Source organism: Rhinoraja longicauda, chromosome 36 (genome assembly GCF_053455715.1).
Source record: "Rhinoraja longicauda isolate Sanriku21f chromosome 36, sRhiLon1.1, whole genome shotgun sequence".
NCBI classification, from domain to species: domain Eukaryota; kingdom Metazoa; phylum Chordata; class Chondrichthyes; order Rajiformes; family Arhynchobatidae; genus Rhinoraja; species Rhinoraja longicauda.
Window position 1 is genome coordinate 16519359 of NC_135988.1, and position 15506 is coordinate 16534864.

Sequence of the window (15506 nt, forward strand, 5' to 3'; positions counted from 1 at the left end):
CATCTGCAGTTACTTGTATCTCATTGACAATCCACTGGTTCTCTTTTAAATTCCAAATTTGGCACGGTGGCGCAGCAGTAGAGTTGCTGCCTTGCAGCGAATGCAGCGCCGGAGACTCAGGTTCGATCCTGACTACGGGCACCATCTGTACGGAGTTTGTACGTTCTCCCCGTGACCTGCGTGGGTTTTCTCCGAGATCTTCGGTTTCCTCCCACACTCCAAAGACGTACAGGTATGTAGGTTAATTGGCTGGGCAAATGTTAAAAAAAAATTTTTTTTAATTGTCCCTAGTGTGTGTAGGATAGTGTTAATGTGCGGGGATCGCTGGGCGGCGCGGACTCGGTGGGCCGAAGGGCCTGTTTCCGCGCTGTATCTCTAAATCTAAATCTAAAAGCTTGTTTGAACCTGTCTCTCAGTTGTTCCTCCACCCTGGATTGTCATCCATTACCTGAACCATTGCTCCAGCATTAAACCGTCTGTGTGTTTAAAGAGTTTGCGGTAGGCATTAAAATAATCTTTATCGATGAATGTATTTTCTGCGTCCCTTGTCTGGGCCTAGGTTGGGGGGGGCTTGCTGGCAGAGTGCACTGGAGACCACCTGACTGTGTTTGATGGTTCCTTTGCAGAGTTTTGCAACTGATGAACTTGACTGATTCTCGACTGGCACAGGCGGGCAATGAGAAGCTGGAACTGGCCATGCTCAGCTTCTTCGAGCAGTTTCGCAAAATCTATATCGGAGATCAGGTTCAGAAATCATCCAAGGTAAAAAGGGGTGACGTTATATTGCCTCTCCCCCTCCCTCTCCCACTCCCCCTCCCCCTCTCTCTGCGCTGTCTTTTATTTTCATTACTTACCTTTGCAATGTGTCTTGACTGGTTTTATGAAGGTTAGCAGGGCAATAGTAAAGCCTTGGACCGATCCAGCGGGCCATTCTGTGTGGGGGGCCATTGCAATAGTTGCCGCCCTCGCCAATGATACCGACATCCTGGAATGAAAAATAAAAAAGGAAGGCACATTCTTCACAAAGAATGTCAGAATAACCTATAAGATAGAAACCTTGCACAAATATCAAGCCTTAATTCCCTCTCAAAATGGCCGTGGCAAAGATACCCTTCTCAAGCTCCATCATGTATTCGACAGCCACTGAGTTTAGAATGGTTCAAGAAACAATGAGTAAAACACGTCACACCACGTGCATTATTCTTCTTAGTCTTGGTTGTGGGAGGGCTATCGGCCGGGGCACCAAGAAAGCTGATACCTCTCTAATGCTACTGGATCTTTAACGCTCGTATTAGTATTAACATAGAACATAGGTGCAGGAAGAGGCCATTTGGCCCTTCGAGCCAGCAGCACATTCTTATTATTAACATTATATTAATAATAAGCAGAAAGTACAGTCCAATTGTGATGCGTGTAAAGGATCCCTGAGCAGCCAGAGGTTTGGCAGACTGAGCCCAGCTATGGGTTGTAGGTAAGGATTAGCAACGGTCTTTCAGGGCTCAAGTGTGTGCAGTGTCTGACTGTGACATCTCACAGTGGAACTTGCTTTGAAATTGTGAGATTTAGATTCTCAATCTTGTCACGCGACTGCACCAGTAACAAGTGTAATCACACTGTCCGTCATTGAATGCACGGCTAATGCTACATCTCAGAATGTGTAGGAAGGAACTGCAGATGCTGGCTTACACCGAAGATAGACACAAAATGCTGGAGTAACTCAGCGGGACAGGCAGCATCTCGGGAGAAGGAATGGGTGACGTTTCGGGGCGTGACCCCGACGTCTCGACCCGAAACGTCGGCCATTCCTTCTCTCTAGAGATGCTGCCTGTCCCGCTGTGTCACTCCAGTAGTTTTGGGTCTACTGCTGTACATTGGAAAACTGGCACGTCGGAACTGGGGGGTCAGATCATGGCAGGGAAGCCATCCCTCTGGAATCACAGCTATTAATGAGCAGGAGATGAGCCTGAAGTTTGTTTTGGCCCACCCACCTCACTCCAGGGCACAGAGTGTGCCACCCTTGATGCCAGTTATAGTGTTGGCAAATACCACAATAAATGTGATCGTGCGGGGCTCAGATCTGCATTTCTGGTGAAGCGTTAACCAGTGCTCCTCTTTCCTGGGGATGGTATGTTACAGTTTTAGGTTCTCGCTCCAAAAACCTGGGCACACGTAACTGGTGAAAATTGGACGACGGGGCCCACATATTGCAGCACTTTTACAACAAGTCATGATTCCTTCCATCCAGAGATGCTGCCTGACCCGCTGACCATCCAGAGGTGCTCCAGCATTTTGTGTTTATCTTCAACTAAACTGAGTGCAGTCATCTCAAGCGGAATACTTTCCCAACCAGTATGTCCGTGGCTCGTGGGATCGTTGGTTTTAACAAGGAAAGTGAGGGCAGGAGAGTTATAGTGATATAGTATGGAAACAGGCCCTTCGGCCCAACTTGCCCACACTGGCCAACAATTTCACAGGCAGGAACGGGGTACTGATTGAGAATGATCAGCCATGATCACATTGAATGGCGGTGCTGGCTCGAAGGGCCAAATGGCCTCCTCCTGCACCTATTGTCTATTGAAACCAAGGTCCTCTGGCTAACTGAGTAGGTGTAATAAATCTCTTGGCACTCTGAGGATAGTCGGATTTCTCACAGTGTTCCTGGCCAATACTTATCCCTCAATTAACATCACTAAAGCTAATTAAGTGATCATTTATCCTCTTGCTGTTGCGAACACTTTGCTCTATTCAGCCCAACTGAAGTGTTTCCCCACTCGACACCACATTGGCTGGTTAGTATTTTTGGCCTCTGCTGACTGTTTTCCTTTCCTCTGCACAGTTGTATCGTAGGCTGTCGGAGGTCCTGGGACTGAACGACGAGACAATGGTCTTGAGTGTTTTCATTGGGAAAATGTGAGTGTGTACACTTATGTGGTTAAAGCTGATTCTGCTTATGACAATCACGAGGCAGTTGTAGACACCGTGGACAAGTGGTGTCATCATCAGGATCGTTAGATTATATTTAAGAAAAAACTGCATTCAGAAATTTGGTTTTTGAGGTCAGACTGTTATTCTATGAACTCCCATTCAATCTAACGAGCACTCTTTTAGTTTAGATTATTGTCATGTGTACCAAGTTACAGTGAAAAGGTTTTTATTGCGTGCTATCCAGTCAGCGGAAAGACTAGACATGATTACAATCAAGCCGCCCACAGTGTACAGATACAGGATAAAGGCAATAAAATTTAGTGTAAGATAAAGTCTAGTAAAGTCTGATCAAAGATAGTCTGAGGGTTTCTAATGAGGTGGATTGTAGCTCAGGACTGCTCGAGTTGGTGATTGGATGGTTCAGTTGCCTGATTATAGCTGGGAAGGAACTGGCCCTGTATCTGGAGTTGTGCTTTTTCTTATTGAAACGTATAAGATAATTAGGGGGTTGGACACGTTAGAGGCAGGAAACATGTTCCCCAATGTTGGGGGAGTCCAGAACAAGGGGCCACAATTTAAGAATAAGGGGTAGGCCATTTAGAACGGAGATGAGGAAGAACTTTTTCAGTCAGAGAGTGGTGAAGGTGTGGAATTCTCTCCCTCAGAGGGCAGTGGAGGCCAGTTCGTTGTATGCTTTCAAGAGAGAGCTAGATAGAGCTCTTAAGGATAGCGGAGTGAGGGGGTATGGGGAGATGGCAGGAACGGGGTACTGATTGAGAATGATCAGCCATGATCGCATTGAATGGCGGTGCTGGCTCGAAGGGCTGAATGGCCTACTCCTGCACCTATTGTCTATTGTCTAAGAGGGACTTTGGAGAGGGTGTAGACGAGGTTTATTAGAATGATACCTGGATTCGGGAGTGTTAGAAGTCGGTCTTGGATTGTTTTCTCTGGAGCACCAGGGGTTGCCGGAAGACCTGATAGAACTGGATTACATTTTGAGCAGCACAGTTAGGGCAGACAGTCAGAACCTTTTCCCAAAATGGAAAAATCAAATATTAAAGGACATAGCTTTAAAGGTGAGAGCAGCAAAGTTTAAAGGGGAAGCGGCAAGTTGTTTTTTACACAAAGGGTGGTGGTGAGTGCCGAGAACGTGTTGCCGGGGGTCATGTTTGAGGCAGACACAATAGTGGGATTTTAGAGACTTCTGGATACGTACATGGATATGCAGGGAATGGAAGGATATGGGTTATGTACAGGCCGATAAGAATTGGTCGGCATCATGTTCAGCACAAACATTGTGGGCCGAAGGGCCTGTTATTCCGCTGTACTGTTCTATATTCTATAATCAATATAATTTACTTATGTTAACTAAACTGGAAGAGTTCTACTGAGACTTAAATGCAAGGGTGACACGTTTTGTGACTTGTAACTATTTGTTTGTTGCCACATAGAATCACTAACCTGAAATACTGGGGAAGGTGCGAGCCAATCACCTCAAAGACTCTGCAGCTGCTGAATGATCTCTCCATTGGATATCCTTTGATGAAAGTCTCCCGGTATGGGGTGGGGGCAAATAGTTTTCTAAAGGTACAATCTGTGGCACACAGGAGTAAATCTTTAAGTCAAGTCTATTGTCATTCACCTGTATGGAGAGGTAGAGGAGTAATGATAATCTTGCTCGCAGCAGCACCACAGGCATATCGACAAAGACAACGCACAAAAACGGTGGTACCGCGGTAGAGCTGCTACCCTACGGCGCCAGAGACTCCGTTTCAATCCTGACTAAGTGGGTTTTCTGTACGGAGTTTGTACTTTCTCCTTAAGACCACGTGGGTTTTCTCTGGGTGCTTCGGTTTCCTCCCACACTTCAAAGAAAGGCTTGTAGGTTAATTGGCTTCTGTAAAATTGTCCCTAATGTATGTAGGGTGGAACTAGTGTACGGGGCGATCGCTGGTCGGCGCAGATTCAGTCGGGTTAAGAGCCTGTTTCCAGCTGTATCGTAAGATCATAAGTGAGAGGAACAGAATTAGGCCATTCGGCCCATCAAGTCTACTCCGCCATTCAATTGTGGTTGATCTATCTCTCCCTCCTAACCCCATTCTCCTGCCTTCTCCCCCTACCCTCTGACACCATCAAGAATCTATCTATCTCTGCCTTAAAAATATCCACTGACTTGGCCTCCTCAGCCTTCTGTGGCAAAGAATTCCACAGATTCACCACCCTCTGACTAAAGAAATTCATCCTCATCTACTTCCTAAAAGAGCGTCCTTTAATTCTAATACTGTGACCTCTAGTCCTGGACTCTCCCACTGGTGGAAACGTCGACTACAGATAGTGGTATCTCTAGTCTAAAGTCTAAAAAAACATGAATTATATATAAATTACACAGATTGGACAAGTCAGTGAAAATCTGAAGTAAAATCATATGAAGAAAGACTGGATAGACTCGGCTTGTACTCGCTGGAATTTAGAAGATTGAGGGGGGATCTTATAGAAACTTACATAATTCTTAAGGGGTTGGACAGACTAGATGCAGGAAGATTGTTCCCGATGTTGGGGAAGTCCAGAACAAGGGGTCACAGTTTAAGGATAAGGGAGAAGTCTTTTAGGACCGAGATGAGAAAGGTTTTTTTCACACCGAGAGTGGTGAATCTGTGGAATTCTCTGCCACAGAAAGTAGTTGAGGCCAGTTCATTGGCTATATTTAAGAGGGAGTTAGATGTGGCCCTTGTGGCTAAAGGGATCAGGGGGTATGGAGAGAAGGCAGGTACGGGATACTGAGTTGGATGTTCAGCCATGATCGTATTAAATGGCGGTGCTGGCTCGAAGGGCCGAATGGCCTACTCCTGCACCTATTTTCTATGTTTCTAAAATCGGTAAATATTGGATCTGTGGAGAGAGAGGAAGAGAGCTGCCATTTTGGGTTGAAGACTTTCCACTGTTTGACAAAAGGTTGTCAAGTTGAAAGATTACTCTCATTCCTCTCACAGCAGATGCTGCCTGACCCATTGAGCATTTCTAGCATTTTCTGCTTTTATTTTAAATTTCATCCCTGTGATCTACCCATATTTTAAAATAGCTTTCAAACTCTGCACAAAAACTTAACTGATGGAAAAGTCTAAAAAAAATGCAATTAATTAACTCTTACCTGGTGACAAGTGGACAACAAATGTGCTGAGGGAAGCTGATGGAACAGTCAATGATGTCAGCCTTTGGTTTCTAGTGATAGCCCTGAGGAGCTGTGGCAGTGGTTGTGGGCGAGTAGGGTTTGGGCTCTATACCACCTCTCAGGTCATTAAATACCCACAGGTTTACTGGTCAATGTAGCTGGGGTCATACCCTTCAAAAAGAGTATTTTGTTCCCAGATACAAAGGCTTGTATGGCAATCTCTGGTGCCTTTGAGGGAATAGAGGAGGTTTAAGAACAAGTGGAGAATGGTAAAAGATTTTTGAATAATGCCATTGACTGTTTGTATCCTTGACTTAATATCTACATACAGCAGTGTCAGGAAGCTGGTAAAACTTACTGCCGTTCAATTCATGCTGAACAATCACACAGTAAGTGCCTCTTACTTCTCATCTTGTTCACACCTCCTCGCTCTGTCATTCGCTACCCTGGCTACATGTTTAGACAATGGAAAAATGGGTTTTATTTGAATACATTGATTGTTGATGAAGGAACTTGGTGTTACTGGCAAACCTTTCCAAACTAGAATCGTGTTGGTAAGCTAATTCTTCCTCTATTGTTGTATTGTGTGTCATTAATTGTCAGAATGGGTGAATAATGATCTAATGTCCACTTCAACTTGACAGAGCGAGCACTTTTCATTCCTGGGCATCAATAACCAATCAAACCTGAGTGATATGCGTTGTCGAACGACCTTCTACACAGCGCTTGGACGATTGCTTATGGTTGATCTAGGTATGTAACCAGCAAGGATTGAACTATAGACACAAAATGCTGGAGCAACTCAGCGGGAGCCTGGTCTCGACCCAAAACGTCACCCATTCCTTCTCTCCAGAGATGCTGCCTGACCCGCTGAGGTACTCCAGCATTTTGTGCCTATCTTCGGTTTAAACCAGCACCTGCAGTTCCTTCCCATGCCAATGATTTGGCTATGATTAGTCTGTACTCTAGATTAGAAACTGAAACTTTGAGAGTGTCTGGCCTAATTAATTTTATAGTTGACATGTTTTCATGGTGTTGATTTGCAAGTAATCCTAATTTGTGTTTTCTAAACATATGAACTTTACAAAGTGGTGATGATAATCTGGGACCTGTCCAGATTATACAGTTTGATATCGACTGTCGCTGGTTGCATTTCTGCAGCACTGCCTTTTTTCAGCGCTCTTCAAAAGTGCCTTCCCCTAAAGGCTGTAGAATGTCACCATTCGTTCAGAGGTCCTGGAGGCACAGTCAAACAAGGAATAGATCAAGCAAGCTTTTGAACTGCAGAGGAAGGTGGGCATGTAAATCAAATTCTTGTCGGACGTGTAACGTAAATATCAGGGGCCTTAGAAGCATCGATGCACTAGAGACACCTTGGGGTGCAAGTCCTTGGCTCGCTGGAGACGGAGACACGATGGACAGGGTAGTGGCAAAGGCATTTGGTGTGAGGGTGGGAATATCACGTTGTAACTGTACAAAACGTTGGTTAGATCACAGTTGGAGTATTGTGTGCAGTTTCCATTAAAGGCAGGATGTGTGGGCATTAAAGAGAGCACAGGAGATTCGCCGGGGAGGTTGCCTGGAGGGGAGGATTTTAGTGACTGGCTTTCTTCCCACAAGAACGCAGGTGGCTGGCAGATGACCTTGCACAGGTTTACAAACGTAGGAGGGGCATTGATAGGATAGAAAGTTTTTTTTTTTATCAGGGCAGGGCAGTCTGGAGCTGGAAGGCACAGGTTTAAAGTGAGAGGAGAAATTTAAAGGAGATCTGTTTTTCACACAGAGAGTGGCCATTATGTGGTATGAGCTACCAGACGAAATGATAGTGCCTACAACACTTAAAGGGTATTTCTCGGATAGTTGGATAGGATAGGAGTACAGGGATACTTGGCTAATGTAGGCGTGGGCTTTCCCCAGAGAGGCAGCATTGTTGTCATGGTTGAGTGGCCACAGGGGCTTGTTTCTGAGTTGATGATTCTATGAATGCCACAATGATGGGCGAATGGCACTGCCCTAAGGCAAGGGGAGGTGAAGTGGAGAGGTTGCATTGTTGGAAAGTGGAGGGCGTGGATGTGAGATGAGAGTAGCTGAGCAAGTATTTGAAGTGAGAGGCAGGCACGGGTGAACGGTGAGGACCAAAGTTGCAGGCAACAATGTGTCATCATGTCAATACATAGAAAACATAGAAACATAGAAAATAGGTGCAGGAGGAGGCCATTCGGCCTTTCGAGCCAGCACCACCATTCAATATGATCATGGCTGATCATCCAGCTCAGTAACCTGTACCTGCCTTCTCTCCATACCCCCTGATCCCTTTAGCCACAAGGGCCACATCTAACTCCCTCTTAAATATAGCCAATGAACTGGCCTCAACTACCTTCTGTGGCAGAGAATTCCACAGACTCGCCACTCTGTGTGAAGAAATGTTTTCTCATCTCGGTCCTAAAAGACTTCCCCCTTATCTTTAAGCTGTGACCCCTTGTTCTGGACTTCCCCAACATCGGGAACAATCTTCCCGCATCTAGCCTCTCCAACCCCTTAAGAATTTTATATGTTTCAATAAGATCCCCCCTCAATCTTCTAAATTCCAGCGAGTACAAGCCTAGTCTATCCAGTCTTTCTTCATATGAAAATCCTGCCATCCCAGGGATCAATCTGGTGAACCTTCTCTGTACTCCCTCTAAGGCTAGAATGTCTTTCCTCAGATTAGGAGACCAAAACTGTACGCAATACTCCAGGTGCGGTCTCACCAATGCCCTGTACAACTGCAGCAGAACCTCCCTGCTCCTACACTCAAATACACAACACCCCATGGGTCTCAGAGCCACCTCCCAGTTTTACAAATAACCAAGGCGTGCGTACCTTTCTTGACGATTTTTCTAATGCTAGATTTTGCTGAATGGACCCGCCTCGACTGATGTGTGGCGGGTGTTTGCGACAGATCTGGGCATTTCTGATTTGGAAAAGGCGTCTGCAGAGTCCCCTGCGTAGATATGAAGGGGCGTGCATGCAGAGGGTGAGACGACAGTATCTGGCTCAGCTCTTCCAAACCCTTGGTTGAATTGAGAATTGGCTGGCGGTCTCTACTGTGGAGAGCATTGAAGGCTTTGTGAGACACGGAGAGAGGTTTGTTTTTATATGTAGATTTGCAAATAACTTCACCTTGTGTGTTGCTGTGTTCCACAGGGGAGGACGAAGACCAGTTTGAGCAGTTCATGCTTCCCTTAACCGCAGCGTTCGAGGCAGTAGCACAAATGTTTAATTCAACCACATTCAATGAACAAGACGCTAAGGTACGGCACGGACGTGGACATTTCATGCTGTTGCTGCTTTTGCCCCACAGTGACACCTTCACAATGTTAATTCCCGGGATGGCGGGACTGTCGTATGTTGACAGACTGGAGCGACTGGGCTTGTGTACACTGGAATTTAGAAGGATGAGAGGGGATCGTATCGAAACATATAAGATTTATCAAGGGTTTCGACACGCTAGAGGCAGGAAACATGTTCCCAATGTCGGGGGAGTACAGAACGAGGGGCCACAGTTTAAGAATAAGGGGTAGGCCATTTAGAACAGAGATGAGGAAAAACCTTTTCACTCAGAGAGTTGTGAATCTGTGGAATTCTCTGCCTCGGGAGGCAGTGGAGGCCAATTCTCTGGATGCTTTCAAGAGAGAGTTAGATAGAGCTCTCAAAGATAGCGGAGTCAAGGGTTATGGGGAGAAGGCAGGAATGGGGTACTGATTGTGGATGATCAGCCATGATCACATTGAATAGTGGTGCTGGCTCGAAGGTCCGAATGGCCTCCTCCTGCACCTATTGTCTATTGTTTCAGGCCACCGCACTGTAAGTGAGCAGCAAAGTGGTTCAGTGGCATCATTCCCAGTCGCTGGTATTTATGAACAATCTCTCAAGGGTGCAGCTAATTGACATCTACTTCTCCATCCCTTTTCTATTTTTAAATCATTATCAAGATGTGTACATCACTGGTGAAGCTTAAAGTGTTTGCACACCCTTGACCAGTCTCAGACTGAGTGGTGGCCAATCCAGAGGTTCTTTTCGAGTTACACTCATGGCTCACGGTCTGGAGTTGCAAGGAGTAATTCCTTCGAAAGGGTCTTTGCACAACCTATTAGTTCCGCGGTCACTATCACTATATTTTAATTTCAAATGAATTCAGTTACTGACGTTAAATTCACCCACTTATGTGGGGTCTGAGCTCGTGTCAGTAAATCTGTGGCCCAGTGCGCTGGATTACAGGCAACACTCCCAACGCATCAGAGAGGGGTAATGACCAGCGACGTTGGTGCTAGATTGTGAGCAGTCGGGGTCCATACTATCAATGGGGCTGGGATAGTAACAGAGTAATGTCCAGACTAGAGCCCAAACTGAGATACATGATCAGTGTAGTAAAGTAATATATAAGTGCACACCCTTTTCTTGATAAATCACAGGGAATAGAAATTCCAAACTGCGGGGTTTATTTTCCTAACGTGAGATTGACTCATGATTTAGATTTAAAGATACAACGCAGAAACATGCCCTTCGGCCCACCGGGTCTGCGCCGCCCAGCGATCCCCGCACATTAACACAACCCTACGAGGGACAATTTTACATTTGCCCAGCCAATTAACCTACAAACCTGTACGTCTTTGGAGTGAAAAAGTAACTTGTGGAAAGGAACTGCAGATGCTGGTATATACCGAAGATAGTCACTGGAGCTGGAGCTGAGGTGCTGGAGCAACTCAGCAGGCCAGGCAGCATCTCTGGAGGAAAAGGATGCGTGACTATTCGAGTCGGGTCTCTTCTTCAGACTGAAAGTAGAAGGGAGGGAACTGGAGATAAGGAAAGGCCAGAGCAAAGCAGGGCCGGCAACAGATGACCAGGGAGGGGTGGAGCCCACAATGGTCCATTGTTGGCTGGGGAACAGATGATAACGAAAGGATACAAGGATGCGAACAGTGGAACTAGTGGGATGACTAGGGGTGGGGGAGGGAGGGAATGCAGGGATACGATAGAGGTCAACGTTCATACCACTGGGTTGCAAGCTTCCCAAGTGAAATATGAGCTTCTGCTCCTCCTCTTGTGTGCGTGCGGCCTCACTCTAACAATGGAGGAGGCCCCGGACAGAAAGGTCCACCTGGGAATGGGAAGGGGAGTTAAGATGTACCTTGTTCACCCTGCCATTCTGTGAGCAATCAGAATTTTACTTTGAATTCAGCAGCCACATTTAAGCAAACATACATTGCCAAAGGCAGCTCTGTATCTGGTACGTATCAAACCCACGCTGTATCTAATTATGCTCCTTGATGTTTGTTGCTCACAGCGGACGTTGGTTGGCCTGGTGAGAGACCTGAGGGGTATCGCTTTTGCCTTCAATGCAAAGACCAGCTTTATGATGTTCTTCGACTGGATGTATCCTTTTTAACATCTTGGCCGGGAACCAAAGGCGGGGAATTGGGATCGAGCATTGAACTGGAAATGGGGACTGGATTTCAAATCTTCTGGGGGTGAAGTTCTGTTGGTTTGTATAATTATTAAATGGTCTCCAAGGTCAGTTTCTTAATCAGAGAGCATGGAGGTCACGTCAGTTCATGTGGGCTTTGTGCTGTGTAACCATTGGACGGAATGGCACTACGGTACACAATCTACAGTTGCATTAGTTTAGTTTGGAGACACAGCGTGGAAACCAGCCTTTCAGCCCACCGAGTCCACACCGGCCAACGATTATCCGCACACTAGCTCTGTCCCACACACTGGGGACAATTTACAGAAGCCAATTAACGTACAAATCCGCACGTCTTTGGGATGTGGGAGGAAACCGCAGTACCTGGAGACAACCCACGCGGTCCCAGGGAGAACGTGCAAACTCCATACAGACAGCACCCGTAGTCAGGATCGAACCCGTGTTCTCTGGCATGTTGAGGCAGCAACTCTACCTCTGCGCCAGTGTGCCACCCTATTACATTTAAGTGACTTTATTTGTGTCATTCTGGTGTGGAATATTATAGATGCTATGAAATTAAGCACAGCCGAACACACTGTGAAAATATGTGAAATCGGTAAAATGGGTCAGTGATGGCTTCCCCTCGGGGTTACACAGATAAGTGTAATAGACATGTCAAATACAGAAACCGTTCATTCTGTTCCGACGCAGATTAATCCGTTCATTCACTGCGCCTTTAGTTGGCAGAGCAGAGTGGCCTGAGCTTTGCTCCAACACCGAATCTGTGCGATCCACGTCTAGTGCCAAAGTCCAACAGGTTCTGGCGAGAGGCAGCACAAGTCCATCCAGAGTCACAGTGGGCACTGCATGTGGACTCAGGCTGCATTGATGGTTCCAAAACAAACTTAGCGCAAAACTGGAAAATGAAAGGAATCAGACGAACTTTCACTCACAACCCATCTGGTTATTGTTGCTGCTAACTTGAGAATACTTTCACCAGCTTTCTCGTCTGCAATCAGCACAGGCCACTTGAAACAGAGGAATAGTCGATTGCTTTCCCAGATTATTGTGTTGATATTGAATGTGAGAATAATTCACATTTCTGTCCACTGTTTGCAGGCCTCCTGGCGACTTTTAAGGATGGGGTGGGAGGGTAGGTTCTTCAAATTCTCTCCACAGATCTGAATCTGATAGCATCACTAAATTAAATTAAATACAGCGAAGGTAGACACAGAATGCTGGAGTAACTCAGCGGGACAGGCAGCATCTCTGGATAGAAAATACGCTGTTCCTCTCTGTGTCGTTGTAACGTTGGGATGAACCTAATGATGAAGCACACCATTAAAATTCCATGCAAACCAGTAATTCCATCACGAATGCCTGTGGCAATTTGCTACATCACAATGGTATTGAATTGTATAGGAAGGAACTGCAGATGCTGATTTAAACCAAAGATAGGCACAAAAAGCTGGAGTAACTCAGCGGGTCAGGCAGCATCTCTGGAGAAGAACGTCTTCAAAGCAAGCATACCTTGAGATTTCGCAGTGGAGCAGAGGAAATGTGCAAGATGGAACTGCAGATGCTGGATTAAACCAAATATAGACACAAAAAGCTGAAGAAGGGTCACGACCCGAAACGTCACCTATTGCCTTTGTCCAGAGATGGTGTCTGACCTGCTGAGTTACTCCAGCATTTTGTGTCTTATCTTCGGTATTAAATTGTGTACAGGTTTCAGCATTCATCTGGTAATCTATTTATCACGGGTATTGTGTAATTTATAATACGCGATGCCATAAGATGAAATGAAACGATAATAAGAGCTAGATAGAGCTCTTAAGGATAGCGGAGTCAGGGGGTATGGGGAGAAGGCAGGAACGGGGTACTGATTGAGAATGATCACCCATGATCACATTGAATGGCGGTGCTGGCTCGAAGGGCCGAATGGCCTCCTCCTGCACCCATTGTCTATTTTAGACGGAAGAAAAATAAAATCTGACTCGTTAAGATTGTCACACAATTCTATCATGGTAATTTCTATTTGGCTCGATGCTGGATGAGTCGTTGCTAGTCCCGTTACTAGTTACTAGTCCCGTTACTAGCTACTAGTCCCGCCTCAGACTGAGACGGTCGTGGGTTTGTCCTGCTGAAGAGAGTTGAGCACCCAGTCCGGGCTGAATCTCCAGTGCGATGGTCAGAGTGTAGCACTGTGAGGGGAAACATAGAAACAGTGGGAAACACAGCACGATCTCAAAAACAACGATCTGACAACCACTTGATCTGCCGTCGGCAATGTTGCCTTTGGGAGGAATGTTTGACCAGTCTCTGGCAAGGGCACTACTCGTCTTTGAACAGTACCATGGATAGTTCATGCACAGAGCAGTACCATGGAAGATCATCACTCCTCCAGCCACCCAGAGGCACTTCAACACAGCTCCCTGCAACTCGATAGTACCGAGTCAGGCAATGACCGCGACTCATTTGGTTAAACTCTTTCTCTCAAAGTATGATGAACAGAGAAACAACTCATTCTAACATTCTGAGCTTAAAAGCATCCCGGGCTGTTTTCCAGGTGGATTGTTTGACCGATGCTCTGCTGGGGGATCCTACAATGCTATTTTGTAAAGCAAGAGAGCTTTCCCTATAGTCCTGGCCGAAACTGAATGCTCGATCAACCTTATTAGAACAGATTATCTGGCCCAGAATCCCAGGAGTGTGCTACGTCAAAACAGTAATTGTACTTGCTACGTGCTAACGGCAGAGTCCCTCTGACACTCCCATATTCCTTCAGTCCTCCTCACAGTGCCTCAACATTCAATGGTGAATCAGCCTGGACCACGTGCCCATCGCTGCAACAGGACAAACCCACAGTCCAGTCATCTACCATAACTGGGCGTGAACGGTAACCGAGGTGATGCTGAGAGAACAGAGAGAGACCAAGTGCTGCGCACACACACACACTGGATTTTACCTCCAGTCATTTCACCTAAGGCGCAGCGGTAGAGTTGCTGCCTTCCAGTGCCAGAGACCCGGGTTTGATCCTGACTGCGGGTGCTGCCCGTACATCGTTTGCACGTTCTTCCCTTGACCTAGGTGGGCTTTCTCCGGTTTCTTCCCGCATTCAAAAGACGTACAGGTTTGTACGCTCATTGGCTTGGTATTCTTGCAAATTGTGCCTCGTGTGTGTGTAGGGCAGTGTGGGTGCACGGGGATTGGTGGTCGGTGGTGGGCCGAGGGACCTGTTTCCGCGCTGTGTCTCTAAACTAAACGAAACTAACAAAACAAATGCACTCTTGATTTACTGAAGCCGATGGAATAGAGCTTCCTCTTCGAAGGTGACATGATTTACAGCTGCTCTGATTTCCTTAGCGTCGGTCCCACAGTTACCCTGCCTACATGCCGATCCTACAGCGCGCAGTGGAGCTGTGGTACCACGACCCAGCCTGCACCACCCCCATTCTCAAGCTGATGGCCGAGTTGGTCCACAACAGGTGAGGTCCGCCCGTCCGCCAAAGGTGGGTGCACCGTCGCCTGTCCGGTTGGTTGCCTCCTTCACGGGTGCGCTGGCTCAAACAGGCATGTGTGTCACTGCACAATCTGTGTGTCTGCCCGAGGTGTGCCAATAGGGGACAATTAGCCGGGACGTCCCAATATTTTGGGCTAAGTCGGTTTGTCCCGTACGGGACCGCCCTCGTCCCGTATTAGTAGGGTTGCCAACTTCCTCGCTCCCAAATCAGGGACAAAGGGTGACGTCACCGCCCCACGCGACCTCACCCAGCCAGCGGCCATGTGCTCCCGCTCCACCAATGGCGGCAGCCATTGGTGGAGCGGGAGCATGTGGCCGCTGGCTGGGTGAGGTCACGTGGGGCGCGGGGGCGGTGACGTCGTCTTGTCCTGTATTTGGGAGCGAGTAAGTTGGCAACCCTAGTCTGCCCGAGCCGAAGAGTGCTCAACGTCTTCGGCTTA

At 46.9% G+C, this 15506-nt stretch overlaps 1 protein-coding gene across 1 annotated transcript in view; it reads left to right on the forward strand.

Moving 5' to 3' along the window:
* The window catches only part of xpo7 (exportin 7), a 70670-nt gene that overhangs the window by 39325 nt on the left and 15839 nt on the right, over positions 1–15506 (forward strand). Inside the window, exons 14-21 of the mRNA XM_078429131.1 lie at positions 627–762; positions 2837–2910; positions 4380–4460; positions 6423–6486; positions 6742–6850; positions 9284–9390; positions 11424–11512; positions 14924–15031. Coding sequence (XP_078285257.1) covers positions 627–762; positions 2837–2910; positions 4380–4460; positions 6423–6486; positions 6742–6850; positions 9284–9390; positions 11424–11512; positions 14924–15031 — 768 coding nt within the window. The remainder of the gene's footprint in view (positions 1–626; positions 763–2836; positions 2911–4379; positions 4461–6422; positions 6487–6741; positions 6851–9283; positions 9391–11423; positions 11513–14923; positions 15032–15506) is intronic.